This window comes from Nematostella vectensis, chromosome 12 (genome assembly GCF_932526225.1).
Source record: "Nematostella vectensis chromosome 12, jaNemVect1.1, whole genome shotgun sequence".
NCBI classification, from domain to species: Eukaryota; Metazoa; Cnidaria; class Anthozoa; order Actiniaria; family Edwardsiidae; genus Nematostella; species Nematostella vectensis.
This window is the reverse complement of record NC_064045.1, coordinates 4,217,199-4,236,756: the sequence shown is the minus strand read 5'-3', so window position 1 is coordinate 4,236,756 and position 19,558 is coordinate 4,217,199. Positions and strand designations below refer to the sequence as shown.

General features: G+C 41.5%; 1 protein-coding gene and 1 long non-coding RNA gene across 4 annotated transcripts; both read right to left on the bottom strand.

Annotated features, from left to right (window-relative positions):
• Window positions 1-709: 709 nt before the first annotated feature.
• Window positions 710-13,701, bottom strand: LOC5497963 (ATP-binding cassette sub-family C member 4-like). Of its 3 annotated transcripts, none has more exons than XM_048720244.1 (8): window positions 13,573-13,701; window positions 10,182-10,777; window positions 8,624-8,836; window positions 7,736-7,893; window positions 4,330-5,693; window positions 3,211-3,778; window positions 2,593-2,729; window positions 710-2,346 (listed from the first exon to the last, which is right to left on the bottom strand). In XM_048720244.1, the coding sequence occupies exons 2-8, from the start codon at window positions 10,680-10,682 to the stop codon at window positions 1,442-1,444; spliced, it is 3,846 nt and encodes a 1,281-aa protein (XP_048576201.1). In that variant the 5' UTR covers window positions 10,683-10,777; window positions 13,573-13,701; the 3' UTR covers window positions 710-1,441. The 3 variants fall into 3 exon arrangements, with proteins under 3 accessions (XP_048576201.1, XP_048576203.1, XP_048576202.1); XM_048720246.1 differs by lacking the exon at window positions 13,573-13,701 and adding an exon at window positions 11,687-11,827; XM_048720245.1 differs by lacking the exon at window positions 13,573-13,701 and adding an exon at window positions 11,443-11,634.
• A 2,676-nt stretch (window positions 13,702-16,377) lies between these two features.
• On the bottom strand, window positions 16,378-19,206 carry LOC116608632. The gene is made up of 2 exons (XR_004292721.2): window positions 17,461-19,206; window positions 16,378-17,275 (listed from the first exon to the last, which is right to left on the bottom strand). It is a non-coding gene; the product is annotated as an uncharacterized LOC116608632 (long non-coding RNA).
• Window positions 19,207-19,558: the final 352 nt, after the last annotated feature.

The window sequence follows — 19,558 nt, the reverse complement described above, 5'->3', positions numbered from 1 at the left end:
ATTTGTTTATATGTATCTATATTTCGTGTTATAAATGTAGTTTTGTAGATTTTTAAAGATAAGGAGGGGAAGCAACAAAGTTTTGATGTTGACAAAGGGGGGTTGTACAGAAAACTCAAGTGGAGTGGCGCTGAATACCCCCCCCCCCCCCCCCTCGGCCATAAATAATTAGCACTCCGTTAGCAGCCTCCAACGCCGATGATTAGCTTCTCTGAAAACCTCCGGGGATAAGAACATGACCGGAACTGGTTAGCCTAGCGATGATTTCTGTTTTGTACACCTCTTACACGGTAAAAACACGCCAAAGTATCCCCGAATCCCGTGCTGAGTCATGAGTTTGCAGTGATTCAAGAGAGAGTGCAAACGTGCCACGGCTTGAATGGAAATGGGCCCAAGCGCGCGCGGTCATCCTCGATTTCAACTTATACTAAATTATGCTAATGTAGCATACATATTATATTCTGGAAATTATTGCCCGCCCAGAGCCTCCTCGTATCGATCGTCACAGCATTTTGGCTGGGCGTCACTGGAAGAATGATGTTTAGAGGCTCGGCTAGTAAACGTCGTAGACAAGAAAATCTAGCGATCTTCGTATAGATTTTCTGCTGATTTTCTTTTTAAAACAGCATAATAATGATGCATAGCTGCTTTCACTTTAATTATTTTATCATATCCTACTTTCCTGTTTCTCATATATAAAGGTGGTAAATGCAAAAAACAAACCTTTAATTGTGTAAAACAGAACAATATCATTGTTACACTACAGTTTATTGTCAAGCGTTGAGTTATATTGTACTTATTTGTCTGGTAAGTGAATTGGAAACGGCCTCAAGTTATCAACGATAATTATTGTTACGAATATAATATTACAGACGCTTGTGGTCTTCATGGAGGGTTGTCACGAGGGTGTCACGAGTGGTTGGCACGAGTGGCTGTCACAAGTGATTGTCATGAGTGGTTGTTGCGAGTGGTTGTCACGAGGGTGACACGAGGGTTGTCACGAGGGTTGTCACGAGTGGTTGTCACGAGTGGTTGTCACGAAGGTTGTCACGAGGGTTGTCACGAGTTGTTGTCACGAGGGTTGTCACGAGTGGTTGTCACGAGTGGTTGTCACGAGTGTGTCACGAGGGTTGTCACGAGTGGTTGTCACGAGGGTTGTCACGAGGGTTGTCACGAGGGGTTTTGTCACGAGGGTTGTCACGAGTGGTTGTCACGAGTGGTTGTCACGAGTGTTTTTTTCCAAGAGTAGTTTTGTCACTATTTTTTTATTATTTCCAGAGGGGTGTCCATCTCCGTTCTGTCTGTTTTGACATTGCCACAGGTATCCCGTTAATGTGAATGCTGCCATAGTTGAGCGAGCCAGCCATCAGCTTTTCCCATCAGTGCCTGAGGGGTGCCAATATTCATGGACTGCCTATGGAACATCGTCACAGGTATACCATTAGTCTGAATGTTGCCATAGTTGAGCGAGCCAGCCGTCAGCTTTTCCCATCAGCTCCTGAGGGGTGCCCATCTCCACCACTTGTCCATCGTGTAGCACCATGATGCAGTCACAGTCCATGATGGTGTTGAGTCGGTGAGCAATGGTGAGCACGGTGCAGTCCTTGAACTTGTCTCGGATGGTGGTCTGGATTATGTGATCCGTCTGTGGGTCCACATTAGCCGTCGCCTCGTCCATCACAATAATCTTGTTCTTGTGCAGCAGCGCTCTCGCAAGTGAAAACAGCTGTCGTTCACCAACGCTAAAGTTTGAGCCGCCCTCTTGAATATGATATTCAAGTTTTCCATCTAAACTCGTCACCAGAGACCCAAGTTGAGCGTCATGTAAAGCAATCCAGATCTCGTCATCCGTGTACATGTCCAGTGGGTCGAGGTTATTTCTGATGGAGCCGCAAAACATCACCGGACTCTGCTGAATCACTGAAACAACTTCTCTTGTAGACTGAAGATTGAGCCCGCGAATGTCAACATCATCAATGAGTATCCCGAATGTAGCTTCAGGCATGCGCATTAGCGAGGCTACAATGGACGACTTGCCAGCGCCAGTCCTCCCCACGATGCCGAATTTCTGCCGAGGCTCGATGCTAAATGAAACATCCTTCAAGACCCGAGGTCCGCCGCTATAATATTGCAGAGACACGTGACTGAAGGTCAAAGCCCCATAGTGAGGCCAGTCACGTGGTGGCTTTTCTTTGATATGATAGGCCAGTTCAGGCTTGAGCCCGCAGTATTCTAGTATTCTTTGCACTGAAGTCATCGTGCTTTGTAAATCTCCAAAGGCTTTGAGAAAGTACGGTACTTCAATCAACATGATGTCTACATACGATATTGCCATTCCCACAAAACCTAGAAAGACACGAATCAATTCATTGGTCCTTGCATCGGGCTTGAAAATGAAAATAATGATGGTGATGTTGGAACTTATGGTGATGATGATGGTCATGATGATGATGATGATAATGATGATGATGATGATGAAGATGATGATGATGATGATGATGAAGATGATGATGATGATGATGATGATGATGATGATGATGATGATGATGAAGTTGCTAATGATGGTCACTCTCTCTGTTTAAATGTACATACCCACAGACGTGGAAAGTAAGACGATGACGAGGCTGGAACCAAGCAGGAACATGATTCCAATGTTTAACACGCGCATCTGCAGCCAAAAGATCATTTGCCTCGCCGTGTAGCGTGTCCTAGAAAGGTTGTCCTGAAACCTAAAAGACAAAACAACTCTGAAATGGATAAACATCGTGATCGAATGCTCGACACAAATAGTCTGTAGCGTAGTTAGCGTCAAATTGGCGGCCCAATCGACAGTGTAACAAAGACCTGAGCAGCCTCCACCCCTAGAAACCTTTGCTAACCCACCTGAAGAAACTGGGGATTGATGTTGCTAACGTATGCATTAAGACGCAACCTTGTTTTGTTTACGTTCAAATGAAGGGTTTTCATTTTGAAGAGGCCAGTCCACATGTTTTCGTGCGTTCGCCCGGCAGTAAAAGAGTATCGGTCCCAAATTGTTCCACTCTGTCCCAAATTGTTCCACTCTGGCTAGAGTCTTCAATCTGTTCCGTTTTCATTTCTTTTTTGCGTTTACCTGTGGTAAATACCCGTACCCACAACAAAAGCGATGTAAACGGAACCGTGGGCACGAAGTCTAAACAGGATGTAATTTTCAACGTTACTAATTCATACCTGTACATCTTGTTGATGAATACGTCGCTGGCGCCGTGCAAATGGATAGTGTTCAGCCCCTCAAGAGTATTATCGATGTGGGAAAAGACAGGGGACCGGGCAAGTGATTCGAGCCTCGTAGATTCACAGAGAGCTCTTTGAAACCTTACTCCGTAATAAACAAATAGGAAAAGTGGAAGAATGACCACAATTGCAAGCCAATAGTTTGCAAATATAGGGACAATGGTATATACCACAATATCGAGTCCAACAACTAGAAAACTAAACTTCATAGGCAGCTCATTATCGATCCGACCGACATCGGCAGAAAAGCGATTGATTATTATTCCAGTAGGAGTTCTGTCAAAGAACTGGACAAGGGCGTGCAGCAGGGATTCTGCCATTTTGTTGTGATGTCTTGAGTTGCAGAGAAGAACGGTTATACACGCGGCAGCGACGAGAGTGTAGCGACAGATATCCGCTATGGCAGTCAGGAGTATGTAGGTGATGATGATCCAGTGCTGGTCGGGATTGGACCACGACAAGTGGGCCCACCGTGCAAGCACCCAGTTAGGGGCCACGCCCAAAACTGCAATAAACAAACACGCTTTGTGATTAGAGAGTCATGAGTTTTCCATGGGCCAAAGTTTTGAGAATTGAAGTTTGAAGATTTTTTATGGCCTTTGCATTAAGAGTGGATTACGGAAAAATTACAATGTGAACTAAAAGAAATGAAATAACCGACTATTCATTATATTATCAGCCAGGGGCGTAGCCAGGGGGTGGCCCAGGGGGCCCGGGCCCCCCCTTCTAGCAGCCAAAAATACAGTAAATGTATGAGTAATTATTTGAAATACGGGAGAAAATGCCTTCACCGGGCCTTTTGGTCCCCCTCCTGTTTATAATCCTGGCTACGCCGCTGTCAGAGCCTATTTTTTCTTTTAATTACCATTCTTTCATTTTTCCATCCAACCATACAACAGACCCCCTTTCTTTTCCGATACGCCCCTTTTTCTATTAGCCATCGACTGGAAAACCATTACATACTTGTCTTGAAACAAAATGGGTCATCCACCAACACCTCTGCCCCAGCTACACCTATCCTGTTATTGGCCCTTGAGTAAAAAAAATATTGATTACCTGGAGTGAGGCAAGCGAAGAGTCCAAGTAAGATAATGACCGGCACAGAGATTCCACCGCGAAGGTATGCCCAGTATGTACGCCACACGACTGTCCCAATATCCCTCTTTTCAGTTAACGTGGACATATTCTCCCCTCCTACAGCTTTCTTCGTTTTATCGCCACTATCGATGCCATCATTATCGCCCACCGCTACACATACATTATAATAACAATCAATATCATCATTATCTCCACCATAACCTTCACCACGAACATCATCACCGCCATCACTATCAAAATCAACATCATGACCATTGTCATCATCATCATCACCGCAATCACCATCCTTGCCCTTGTCTTGAGTCATTCTCCTTTCTTGAGTATCTATATATTCCTTGTAAATACTCTGCTTGACTATTTTTCCTCCCTCCATGATAACAACTTTATCGGCTTTCTCGATACAGCCTAAGTCATGTGTCACAAGAATACAAAGTTTGTCTCTTAGCAGCTCGCAAATGCACCGTTGAAAGACGCGTCTTCTCACTTTGAAATCCAGTGCGCTTAGAGGGTCATCTAGAACATAAATATCTGCATCCAGGTACAGCGCGCGTGCCAAACTGACACGAGCCCGCTGACCACCGCTCAGAGCAACACCGCGCTCGCCAATCTCTGACAAGTCGCCGTTAGGAAATGTCATTAAATCCACCGTGAGATCACATGCGTCAACAACCCTCTCGTATTTTGTAGCATCGTATTGGGCATTGAATGTTATATTCTCCTGAATTGTTCCTTGAAATATCCAGGGTACCTGTGGAACGTGGGCAATAGTTCCTCTTCTTTCTAAAAAGCCTACAAAGCCCGGCTCCAAACCACAAATGGTGGATAGAAGCGTGGATTTTCCTGAACCAACTGGACCTACCACAACGACAAGACAAGAGCCAGACACGTCAAGTTCGATGTCTTGGAGAATCTTTAAATCGCCCGCGTAACTGGTGATGCCTTTCTGTGAAACACGAATAACCGGTAACTTGACTTTTTCGAAATCTTGATAACCCTTTCCATTGAAGCTCTCGATGTTAAGGGGATTCGGATTCATTGACTGGTTGTCATCTTCGACTCTATCATCGATTAAAAAGGCTTCGATCCTCCACATGGAAACTACACTATCTGTCACCTTTTGCATTGCAAAAGCATAGATGTAATTTGCAACCATTCTCAGATGGCTAAAGTAGGCAAACACCGTGAAGATGACGGCCTGGTCTAAACGTCTGTCGGTGAAGATGTAGCAGAGCATAACGCACAGTGTTGGGATGGTGGAGCAGTAGAACGCCTCAAAGAGTGCAGTAAGGCTGTACTTTTTGGCTAGAAGGTGCATCTCAGATCTACAGATAAGCAATTGAGTTATTTTCAGCGCCACGCGACAGCTAAGACATTTAGGGTGTGTTCATATGAAGGAGGGAACCCCTAGGTAGCAGTTTGATATTTGAGGGGTATTCACATGATGGAGGGGGCGGCTTCTGAGGGTTGTTTGGTTCACGCGAGGTAGGTTATGCCCTTAGAATAGGGTCCCCCAGCCGCTAGGGCGGTCTTGCTCATATAAACGCAATTACAAAAGGTTATCGGTTATCCTTCCTGAAATAAAAGGGGGGAGCTTGATGTATCTGATTGTCCATCAATCTGGCTTGGCGAATCCCCTTTGAGAGTTAGCCCTCGCTGCTAGGCACAGCCAAATAGTCCATGCAGACGGCGTATTCATACCTATCAGAGGGGGTGGGGCTTATGGATATGGGCACACTTATCAATCAGTATGCGGAATACACTTTTTTTTTAATAAGGCGATCTCCGAAATGTAGTTAAATCACGGGAATTAGGATACTTTGTCAGCGATGTCTTTATAGCGGAGCTAAGCGCGGGCGCAGGCCGCGCGCGTAGCCCCATAGGCATAGAAATATGGTATAGGTATGCGACTTGGTTTTTGTGGTCATCGCGCGGGTACCCTGTGGTGTCACTCGCCAGCCAGCCAGCCAGTCAGTCAGCCGCGCGACTCCCAGGCCCCCACTCGACCCCGAAATGGCGACTAAATACAAGCACGGAGCAAGGGAAAAAGTTCTTGTCGATTATGCGATAATTATTTATTTTGCCTCAAATTTTGTGACTTAAGGATAAAGTCAACTAGAGGAGATCTACTAACATTCATTCACGCCAAGATTTACCTGGTTTTAGCTAGTAAATTTAAGCAAGTAACAGTTCACATTAAAAAGCGAACAGAACCACAAGAAAGCGACCCAAAAAAAAAAAAAAAAGAATGCAAGGTGAGTTTTGGACGACGATTTGTATTGTCTATTGAGGATATAAAAGTTATTAGGCTTTTTGTTGTCCTTTTTGTATGCTTTGAGAATGCGAGTACTTAACTTAGTAATCAAATTATTTGAGCATAACAGGTTTTGTTTTGACATTCTTCGTTTTATCTATATTCTTGATTTTGTTGAATAAAATACGATACAACAAAAACTGGAATTCGTCTTTAATAAGACTTCTTCAGGGCAGATTGATTGTGTTGAGATATTTCATTAAGGCTAACCAATATCGTGTTGCATTTGTCAAATACTGCTAAAGAAGACCGTTCTTGTCTTTATATCCTGTGCTCTTTGTCCTAAGAAGATACATATCCTTAGAAGATACAGCAGCTTTTTCAACTTACATGATAAATTTTCCTTACCGAGGATAAAAAAAACCCTATTTTCAATATGTATTGTTGTTATTGTCTGCATCTTGCATCTCATGTGTTTATTTTTTTTCAAATAGTTGTGGAAAATTAGTTAGATTATAAATGGCTTGATAAAAAGATTGTTTTGAAAGAAATAATAAATAATTGTTTTCACTCTTTTATGTACCAGGAACTACCTGAGGGCCAAGATGAATGCTAAAGACTGGAAGACATGAGAATTAAAAATCTTGAAGAGAACAGTAGAATGTTCTTATTCACTAGTCATTTGATACCCCCACACCCATGGTCCCAGGGAAGGGTGGGGGATTAAACTTTAATAAAAGCCTGTTTCCAAGTTAAGAGTCAAAAACAGTCAATACCACCACCCCTTTTGAAATATTCTGGTTAAAAAGTGGTCTAAAATCATATCTCAATCATATCTCGTGTCACAACATTGGCCGTAACTAGGCAGGTTTTGAACAATGGAATCGAGCTTTGTTTTACTCCCTTCCTATGCTCCCTGTGCTTAAAAAAAGCCCGATCCTTGGAAACGCCGTGACACTTATATAGTACCAGAATGTGGGGAAGTTGATTACCCCTACTATGAGCCCCTGGTTTTTCTGGTGTTGGTAGGTTTGAAGTCCGGGTGGGGAATAATACTTTTGTTTGTTCGTATGTCCCTCGTTTTGCCCAGATTTCGCGGGTATTGGTGCTTACTTTCTTATCTTGTGCACAGCTTGATAATAGGGCTTCTCCCACGCGTGCATCTTGATGGTGCGAATACCCCGGATGATCTGACTGATGAGCGTGATGCGCGTGTCCGTCACGGGAACTGTCCTGGCACGGTAATACTGAGACGCCTTGATGACCAGGCTCTTAGGATAGAAACGGATACGCTACTAGGTTATATACAGCTCAGTACAACACAGCTCAACACAGCACGGCACAATATTACCCTGCACCGCACGACACGACACAGCACAACACGACAATTGTACGACACGACACAGCGCAGCACGACACAGCAAGTCACGACACAGCACGACACAGCACAGCACGACACAGCACGACACAGCGCAGCACGACACAGCACAGCACGACACAGCGCAGCACGACACGTCACGACACAGCACGGCGCGACACAGCACAGCACGACACAGTACAGCACGACACAGCACAGCGCGGCACAGCACGACACAGCACAGCGCGGCACAGCACAGCACGACACAGTACAGCACGACACAGCACGACACAGTACAGCACGACACAGCACGACACAGCACAGCGCGGCACAGCACAGCACGACACAGTACAGCACGACACAGCACAGCGCGGCACAGCACGACACAGCACAGCGCGGCACAGCACAGCACGACAGGACACGACACGACACAGCACCACACAGTACAGCAAGACACAGTACAGCACTACACAGCACGACACACGGCACAGCACGACACGACACAGCACGACACAACATGGCACAGCACGGCACAGCAAGACACAGCACGACACAGCACAGCACGACACAGTACAGCACGACACAGCACGTCACGACACGGAGTGCAAGTACAGTGAAACACAACAACTGGCTGCTTAACTCACTTGTAAAATAATAAAAACCGCTGTTGCGATCACACCCATCATCGCCGGCCAACCTGCAACCCATACCAAGACCGAAATAATCATCAACATGCAAACAGGCGCTCCAATCACTGCTGGAAGGTGAGAAAACCCCTCCTTGAACGACTCGATGTCGGTGCCAAACAGAGTTGCCACGTGACCGGAAGTGACGTGTCGGCTGCTCCGGCGAATCATCTAAGAGAACAAATAATAATAATAATAATGACGACGACGATAATGATGATGATGATAAAACATTTTATTGAGGCTAGCGCCGAATATCAAAAGATACAATACAAATGGCCCTTAAATTAATACAATTGAACAACATTTAAGTCACAGGAAAATTTCTAACTACTGAGTCTGCATGACTGAAGTCTGAGGTTGAATTCAGGTAGGTTCAGGACAGGCTGAATTTAAAAAAAAAACGGACCAAAAAACAGACACCTTTTCACCCTATTTTGAGTTTTTACCGCCCGTCAAAGTCAAACAACCGCTGCACCTAGTCAGCGGTATCTATGCTTTCCAACAGAGCTTTGCGGTCCTATCTCTAATCCCTCGCTGTGCTAATTCCAGCACAAGTTGATGGTTGCTTGATTTTTATGCTATGAGCATATTGGGAGCTAGAGCGTCCTAGGACATCATTAAGTTTATTGGGACATAATTGAGTGATGTGCTTATGGATATTTGCAAGCATTAAGTTTATTGGGACAGAATTGAGTGCTGTGCTTATGGATATTTGCAAGCAAAGGTGGATTCATGGGGATTTTTTCTTGTTTGGCTTTGCCTGGAAAATAATTTCCTAACGAATCTCCACAGCTCTCCTAAATACTTTTCTTTTTTGAAACCAAAATGATTCTAAAATTTACACTGGTATTCTGGGTCTTAATGACCTGAAATCGATTTATGTGACAAAGACCGTCTGTTTTTTTAAAAAAAAAAACATAGTACGCTTGTTACCGTTGTTCATGTTACCCACGCCACTAGTGTGCCTAGTCTGTGTGTTATCTAGAACCTTAGTACGCTTGTTACCGTTGTTCATGTTACACGAGCCACTAGTGTGCCTAGTCTGTGTGTTATCTAGAACCTTAGTACGCTTGTTACCGTTGTTCATGTTACCCACGCCACTAGTGTGCCTAGTCTGTGTGTTACATAGAACCTTAGTACGCTTGTTACCGTTGTTCATGTTAGCCACGCCACTAGTGTGCCTAGTCTGTGTGTTATCTAGAACCTTAGTACGCTTGTTACCGTTGTTCATGTTACCCACGCCACTAGTGTGCCTAGTCTGTGTGTTACATAGAACCTTAGTACGCTTGTTACCGTTGTTCATGTTACCCACGCCACTAGTGTGCCTAGTCTGTGTGTTATATAGAACCTTAGTACGCTTGTTACCGTTGTTCATGTTACCCACGATACTAGTGTGCCTAGTCTGTGTGTTATCTAGTACCTTTATAAACTTTTTTGGTCGAGGTTACTTCTCAAAGCCGGTACTGGCCGGTTGAGGGGTCAATGTGTTGAGTAAAACAATATTTTCTCCTACCTTTCTATACACCATCCCTGAAATTGCTGACATGGTTCTGATTGTAAGTCGATTTGTCAGTGCGTCTCTATGGCAAATGAACACCGTTCTCATCCAAGCAGTAACACACATTCCTACCACCAAGAGCGAGGCTGTAGTCTTACTAGGCAAAGGAAGGGACAACTCCAACAACAAGCAGTACAGCAAGAATGGAACTGCACACAGCGAAATCGAATACAAAAACTGGAGCAAAATTATTGGCTCGAACTCCCGAAGTGGAAACAAACGAAATACGGCGTTCCATATACTTGTCTTCCTCTGGTGAATTTTGGCGCTAGCTTTTTCACTCTGCCAACAGTGTTCAAGTCTCTTGGTTAAATTCTCGCATTGATAGTCCACACCGTCCAATACGGGCAAGTCAATAATGTCTAATTGTCGCTCGTTCCCCTTATCTATAGCCTGACTGAGCCATGAGAACATCAGCCGGGAGAAAAACCCTGGACAAGTAGTGTTTTCAGACATCTCAGCATTCAAATCATGGGGGCAGGCCAACACTACTAGTCACAGCTCCTAGTCTTTTAGGTACTCCAACAACTTCTGGATATATGTTTGGCTGCCTGGGGAGAGAAGCGTAAAACAGGTTAAAGCCGCATTGTCACCAGTTTACTTCCGGTTGATTACGTAACAATATCCGATGATTTTTAACGGAAAACGCGAAAAATATTTCAAATATTGAAAGCAGTTCGTCTATTGGAGGTTTCTTTGAGGATGTGATTGATAATTTAGAGCGGATGGCCTGTTAAATATTGCGGATTCTAATAGATTCTTTTGTCTTTTAACGGTTGAGGTTTCCGTCGGACCTCCGGAAGTAAACTGGTGATAATGCGGCTTAAACGCCAAATGGAATGATGTCTTGCGATGAGACAGAGAACAGTATTATCACAGGTAGCCCAGGCAATGGTTTCGAAGCTTGTTGGTAGCTTGGAATCGGCAGTTATTCTTAGAGGTAAAACGAGTGGATTGAAGTAGCGATTTTTTGTTAAACATTGCCAATAAAATTGCCTTAAAACTTAGAACATGCCTTGTTTTTGTTATATTTATGTGTAATATACGATTTTGGGGGGTTTTCGTAAATGAATATATGACTTCTCTCCCCCTACTAAAGAAAGAAACAAGGTTGGAGGCGCCATTTTCGGTAGAACTCGAATACCGTCGAAATTCGCGAGGAAAATACAAAAACGAAATATTTTTATCTCGCAGACCTATGCCAGGGTACACTTACATTCGATATGTGGCAAAACATCCGAGCTAAATCATTTTCCCTGGCCGCTAGCCATTTTTTAAAACGAGTAAGCAGCGATTTGAATCCTTGACCGGCGCCGTTGGACAATTAGGTACGCTCGGCTGAACACGGAGCGAAGCAAACTATTATTAGCCTGCGAGGTGGAAAGTCTGCAAGGCTGCCATCGGCGCATAGTAATCTGTTATATAAATTAAACAAAAGTAAGAGATAACAGATTACTTACCTTGCTTCGAAAACTGATAGTTCTGAATTTTAGACCACGAAAAATTATGAAATCCGTATCGAATGCGCCGGTGACAGCCTCGCGCTATAAGCTGTTTGCTTCGCTCCGTGTTCAGCCGAGCGTACCTAATTGTCCAACGGCATCAAATGTAAGTGGCCCTTCATCACATGAAGGGCCACTTATGCGTACGAGCAGAGGACATGCTGATGAGGGTCATAATAATAATAATGATAGTGATAATGCTAATGCTAATGATGATGATGATGATGATAATAATGATAATAATAATAATAATAATAATGATAATGATAATAATGATGATAATAATAATGATAATAATAATAATGATAATAATAATGATAATGATAATAATGATCATGATGGGGATGGTGATGGGGATTAGAAGCAGCACTGAGTCCCGTAAAGTGACAGTGTCGTTGGGAACCACCCAATTGTATCCCTTTTGAGCATATGATGTAATCATAAGATTTACCACTATTACAAACAGTATAGAGGATAAAAATAGCCATTTGTATTGTATGATTCTTTTTCCTAAAGACCTTCCTGAATTTCCATTGTCTGAAAGTGGCAGAAACTCCACGTTTGGATTTCCGTGAGTTTTTACTCTTGCAATATAAAGATCCCTGAGTTTCCAATGACTTTGCTAGAGAGTATGTAAAATTTCTCTAGAGTGATACATTTTTGATATTGAGAAAGCTGTACCCTATATGCTGTTATTCTTTTGTATGTTGTCATGCCATCAAATTATTATGCTATTCCTGGCTTTCATATTTATTGCAAAATCAACACAAACATAGATCTCCGTCTACTTTCAAGAAATGTGTTCTTCAAGATATATATAGGTAATCAACGAATAACTTTAGTTTAAGACTATTTTGGAAACCTGCAAACTATTTTGCTTTAAAATAGGGAATAAATTAAATCATTTTGGTTCGTTCGTGCACATTCAAGTCGAAGAGTTTGTGACAACGTGGCGGTGTAGCTTTTTGAAATGTATTTCTTGACGGATTTAATTCGACCTTTTGAAGTTAATTTTGACCGAACTTTTTTTACTTTCGTTCGAGCCATGTTAATCGCTATCTGAAAGTTCAGACATTGAAGAAGAAATTCAGGGGCCGGCACCTCGGAAATTCTCACAGGTAAATTGTGTCACCATTTTGCTGGAATTTCAATAGTTCTTTATGGTTTTGTATGGAAAGTGTGCGAGATTTATCGGCCGAAAACATAGCGATTTTGACCGAACCAAATGTTGTTCTTTTATGTTAAAAACAACTTGATTGCAATCTTAATAAACTGTTCTTTCGATTTAATGGTCGGCAAAATGTGCACGACATGTTGATATTGATATATTTCATGGATAAAGTGAAATTCCTATACAATCCAGCGTATTTTCCTTGCTCTTGCGGCCGCCATTTTAAAATACAATAATTTAGGGCGCGCGTGACCTCACATTACCTAGATTTATGCTAATGCCTAGATATTACTCCTCTAGAATTTCACTAGTCTCCACTTCCCCTAGGTTTATCCTTCATCTTCCCGATGTAGATGTTATAAAGACCCACTGACTTGTTCTATTTTCTTTCAGTGATTAATTATTATCTGGGATGCAAGTTTTACTGTAGCATCGACACGAGCTATATCGAGTGAAATATGCATACTTACATATATTTAAATAAAGTACCCTCATAGCTTAATGTATTTTATTCGGCTAAATGTGTTACCATATTATGTTCGTTTTTCAGATAATAAAACGTACTATAACACACAATATATACAGTTTACCCGAAAACTATTAATTAATATGCCTTAGATAAATACTTTTGCAAGTAACTGTTGTGAGGTATTGTGCGTTCATTAATACTCACGGCAAATCTTCAAACAACCCACAACACAGTCACAGGATGCTCCTTTTATGTAATGATGCTTGCTGTAATGTCGAATAAAGCTATACCCTTGATGGTTCGTGTGCGTGTGAATCAATACGGTAGAATGCACTCACGTGTCTCAGCTCACTTAGTAATTAGTTAGTATAAACGTTCCATTAACCGGATTCCATACACCGGGGGGGGGGGGGGGGGGGGGGTGGTTGATGACTCATAAAATGCGTTAAAAGTGAAACAGGGGGCTCCGCTTTTAGGCAGTGCCTAAATATATCTAGTAGCGTTAGAATGAAAAATACACCTCAATGCAAAGCATCATAGTTAGGATTATTTTAGAATGCCGGATTGTCGAATGTTAAAACGTTTTGGTTGAAGACGTACTATTATGGCAAGAGCTCTCAGGACATTAGTTAGTATAACTCAACAAAGTTGGAGTCGGACACTTTGTGAAGGTTTATTGGGAAATTTATCTTTTACCCAAAAATAAGAAACCGGCCATTAAAAAGACTCTGTCAGCCGTCATTGTGTCATCCTAGCAAAGTACCAAGTGTGAAAAGGCATCCATTTCCATCGGCGGATTTGGGGGAGCCAATGGAGGGTGGCGTAAGGGTTTTCGGTGATGCGGTTTTGCCTTAAATCTGGCGCGGTTTTTCGTATTTTACTTCGCGGTATTGCGGTTTCTCTAGATTGCGCAGTTTACGGTTATTGGCTTATTTTGACGTTTTTGCGGTTTTTGGTGTTTTTCTGTGCGTTTTTCGCACCCCCCTTACGCCCCCCTCACAAAGAGATATTTTCGATTGAATTTGGTAAATAAAGTATTAAACTTTGTTTTTAGATGGTTATATCGAGATTTTAGCCAATTATATATGCCTTCTTGATGAAAACATTAACAAAGGTGGGACTGACAAGAGCTCTTCAAAGTTCGAAAGTTTTTACACCTCGCATGTATAACATTTTTCACTAATTTACACGAAAAAAACAAGAGTCCAAGAAGTGTATAGAAGTGTAACAATTATAACGCAAAGATCTCTCCTTGCGATTTATCTTGCCTATCGCAACAAACAAAATCAAAGGAAAGAGCCAGATTTTGAAATTCTTCGTTCTATCTACTTTTTAAATTGCGTTGGAATATGAAATAAAGACTTTATTTGATATATGTCGGGAGGACGTGAGAACGAAAAAAAGATATCATGTTAGTACCCCCCTCTCCTCCCCCCTGCGAATAAGGAACCAAAATCGACACACACGCATGAGCTGTCCCGGGATCAACAACTAAAAACAGCCCTGATCTGGATCATGTTTTAGTGGTAGGATCCCAAACATAAAAGGTAGGCTAAATGTCGAAACAATACCCTGGGTACCAGAGGCTCCAAGCTTCAGGCGCGTACACAGGGGGGTGCGCGTGCACTCCCTTTGGCGATCAAAAGGTGCGTCATTTCTTATAGAGGAATCTTTAAATACCATGCTTTTTCCATATGATATCTATGACTGCACCCCCCCTCCCCCTTTAGCCAATCGAGGATACGCGCCTGAGCTTCACAGCCGCGAAGCCTCAAGTTATTGTCGCCGCTCCACGGCTCTTTAAAGTGAAGCACGGAGCCTCTGTTAACCAGGCATAAACATAAATACAGTAAGATAACCAGTTCCGTATCACTTCGTATTAAAATTGATTGGGTCCAGTGCGCATGATTTTTTCTAAGACGACTAAAAATTTACTTATGCATATAATATGCACAGAAAAGACAACAAATTTTCAAGTTTTATTGATTTATATGGTATTTTCTGTTTGCACATAGTGGGAGTAGTTCCGTAGCAGCGGGCATAGTCCCGTATCACTCAAAAATTCTGTCGTCTGGTACGAGTTTTTTTCATTTGAGAATAAATAAAAAATATTTACTGAATAACATATCACATCCCTTCCTTTTTGCTCTTTATTGATCTATAAAATAGGTTTTAACTTCGCAATGCAGCAGGTTAACAAACCAACAATCTCCAAAGGGCTTTCGCACGCGTGTCGGTAAACAAATCAATATTGCAAGAAACAAAACGGTCTGATTCTTCCAAAATAAATGCCACAATCCACACAAATACAGAAATGGCAAAATAGACAAAATGTAAAGATAAAGGTTAGCCTAGAATTGGGTGATTCATTTTGATAATTTTCGTGCACGAGAGCCCAACAAAAAGCCGTTTTTTTATTTACAAGAACAAAATGTGAATGATATACGGCTATGGGCACCTCGCGAGCTATAGTTCCTTTTTCCCAATTTTTTTCCCTCTGCACTTCTTGACTTCGTTCGCTACCTGTTTTTATCCTTTTAGCTGCTTCTCATAGCTAATGATTACAATTCTACATGTAGGATGGTGTCCTGGTATCTGTTAAGTTATCTAATGTTAAGTTATCTAAATGTTATTTAAATATTGAACGGGAAGACGTCGGGGAAACAGCGAGTTTGGAGTTCATTCAAGATGCATTAGGCTGACTCCTAAAAAGTTCTTTTTCTTTTCAATACGGTGAGATGAAAAACTTAGGCATTCTCAGTCTATGTTATGTATTTAAATACAAGAAGGCCTTTATTTTTCTTTGATTTACAATATTTTTAGATGATGAATGAACTTCAATTCTTCACGCAAATGTTCAGAAATCATGTCACTCAAAAAACCCTTGTCACCGGAATAAGATTTACTTCATTATGGAGACTTGAAATCTTTTATTTGTGAAATACCTGTCTTAATAACCACAATATCGGTGTGAATATAATGGTATTAAGTTCTGGATGTATCTTTTTCATTAAAAGGGAATTGGAAGAGAATTGTGTGTTGTAAACACAGATTTATGATTGATTGTTGTTTTCCATCTCCATGTAAACAGGCCCTAATGGGGAACTATAGAAAGACTCAAGTTGTTGCAGGCGTAAAGAAGACAAGCGATAGGTCACTCGCGCGTTAACAGATCATAAAGAGAGCGAGTTGTCAATTTCGCTCAGAACCGTCAATGTTAATGCGATTGCTCTAGATTTTTACAAAAGACGACCCAATGTATGGGAGTGCACATATTTGAAAATTGTTGAATAATTAGTATTAGCACGCAATAATTTATTAGCACATAAAAAGTCGAACAAAATTTTTGAACTTATTTGAGACTGACACAAAATTGAGCGTTAGGTTTTTGACGAGATTACCAGAATCGGCGAAACAGCCTCTTTGAAGGCAGTGCCGAACCAGGCCTCAAAATACTGTTCTCATCCTCAATAATTATTCAGCAGGACGCCAGCAAACCAAATTACTTAAATTTGGTTACATGATAATACTTGAAACCTGGTCTAGTCCAGTGTCTTAAAGACGGGGAGGGTATTGAATTTAGCAGCGAAGAGCTGGGGGTGAAGTACTAGGACTGGAACAAAATTAATTCAGTTCAGGGACAACAATCCAGTCCCAGTCTGAATTGAACTGAACTGAACTGAATTAATTTTGTTCCAGTCCTCGGACTTAATTCACTACTCACAAACAGCACTTTATTTTGTCCTCACCTTAATAATTGATCAAGTTACAATAGGTAGGTTATAGAACCTACAACTAGAAGTAAATAATAGTAATATTGCAGCTACCACTTATGTTTACAGGGCCATTGGGTGCATCATAAGACCAGCCAAGATCTGGTATAAAGTTCGAGCGGGGTATCGGTTACCTTAAAATGAAAACAAATTAATTTCCAATTAGCATTGCAACTTAACATCGCTTTAATGTTCTGTGTTTTTAAATGCCATGTAATAACGGTGCTGTTTTAGAGCGCTACCGTAACCCAAATCGCTGATTCGAGTAGTTTACTCGAGCAACACAAAGTGGTACAAAATGAAATAAATAAAAAAATACCTTGTTTATCTGCAACTTCTTGGATGAATTTTCCGATCCAGAAAGTAAGGGAAGGAGCCGACATAGATTCCCATGCGTTGTCGAGGTTTTCAAGATCGGATAGTCTTATATAAAAGATTGTTGACTCCTTTGCGGTTATTTTGTTCACTCTGTTAGCACACCAGTTTTCAAACATGTTGACACACCACTTCTTCTTGTGTCTTGTCGTTGGGTAAATACTAAATGTTAGTCTGCGTAGTGGCTCAAGGGAAACGGACGGGGGGGAGAGTAAGGCTGTCCCAAAGATGCTCCAAATTTCTTAAAAAGATGCTCAAAAATACAAAAAAGTTGCCAAAAGTTGCTCCAAAAATTGCAAAAGTTGCCAAAAAGATGCTCAAAAAATGGAATGAGAATTATTGAAAAATTGTCCCTGTAAAAATCTGCCAACAAACTTACTACATTTTTCAAAGTTGCAGAGAGAATGCTGCTTAACAATTCTTTTCAACACTAAAAAAACATTGATTGGACATTTAATCTAAATATGTAATATGCAATATAATATGTATATAAATTATGATGCAATTAAAGAGGCTTCATGAAAAAACGAAACGACTTAGTTCACAGTGCAACTTAAACATGTGAGTTTTATAACAACATGGCTGATAGCCAAAGCACATGCAGGCTAGTGAGGCAACACTCCCTTGTTGCCATTATATCTGAGCATCACAGACACTTCAAACTCCCTTGTTGCCATTATATCTGAGCATCACAGACACGTCAAGTGTCTTCTGTAGTGCACTGTTCTGCTGTCGGCTAAAAGCATTTTGTAGGAGACTGAATACTCTCTCTGCTGCTACCGAGCTTGGTTGGATAAGTAAGATCTTCTTCGTAGCTGCTGACCAGTTAGAAAGAGTATCCACATGATCTGCCCACCAAGATACTTTCTCTTCCTCTGTGGAGCAAACTACTCCATCTGCAGCGGCCAAGTAGCTTGGTAACTCTTCAACCAGAGAAGCAACCTCATCATTGGTTAAAACTTCAATCTTGACAAGTCGCTGTTGGACTTTATATTGCTGATCAACATAATCTTAATAAGATAGCTAAGGCCTCGCCAAGTCTTGTACTCCCATAAAAGATAACAGAGAACCCATTTGAGGCAGAGATTTCAGTCTTTATCAGCATCTTCTCTTTCTCTGATATTAAAGGGATGAACTCTGATAGATGGGATCGAGTGGTCAATCGATGGCCATACTTTTCAAGAAAAGGTCTAAGAACATCAATTTTTGCAAGAGGGATCCCAGCTTTGAGCAATTTCTCTACCAGCTCGTAGCGATAGAGGCGCATTTCCTCTGGAAGAGTGGAACCTTGAATGGTGCTATGTTTGGACAAAAGTTTCTTTTAAGAAACATTAAAATGTTCTGATCCTTCGCTTGGTCCTTCTCAAGAGTAGCTTTAGACCTTAGATGCTTTTGCGAAGTAACATGCTTTTTTAGAGAGCTCTTTTTCTTTGATAACGTCTCTTTACAGGCTTCGCACCTAAGTTTCCCAGATTGAGCAACCAAATGTTCATTCTGCCAAGTCGGCACTTCAGGCCCTGACGTTCCACGGACAGTCTTCTTCCCGGCAAGGTTGTCTGGGAATTATCTTTCTCGAGAAATTATTGCTTTCTGAGGTGTACTTAGCTTAGCTCCAGCTGTTCCAGCTATTGTTAGGAGGTTGGATTCTATAATAAGTTCATCGTCACTCGAGGATTCCGCCATTTTGAATAATAATAGGGAAGAACGCTGACCATCAAAACTGCATGTTCGTCAAACCACAGGTTCAATCAATCAATCAAGTTTATTTCACCAAATAATAGTATAATGATAATAATGCAAAAAAAATAGTGATGATAAGGATTCTACTAAAAGCACAATGCTTATGAGGTGTAGACCCCTGTCGCAGACTTAGTAGCGTCTCTACTGAAATATATATTAATGTTCTTGATTTGACTAAGGAATCCTTATTATTAAATTTACATGTGGCTGATTTGATGAAATAAAGTAGAATCATATCTATAAATCAATAGCTGCTTTTTGAGAAAGAATATTGTCCTTTACAATCTGTTTGAACATATTTA

Coding starts and splice junctions, on each gene's coding strand:
- LOC5497963 (XM_048720244.1), bottom strand. CDS start 10,682: ATGTCTGAAAACACTACTTGTCCAGGGTTTTTCTCCCGGCTGATGTTC. Junction 8,837..10,181: donor CAGGGATGGTGTATAGAAAG/GTAGGAGAAAAT, acceptor TTGTTCTCTTAG/ATGATTCGCCGGAGCAGCCG. Junction 3,779..4,329: donor CTTCGCTTGCCTCACTCCAG/GTAATCAATATT, acceptor TGTTTATTGCAG/TTTTGGGCGTGGCCCCTAAC.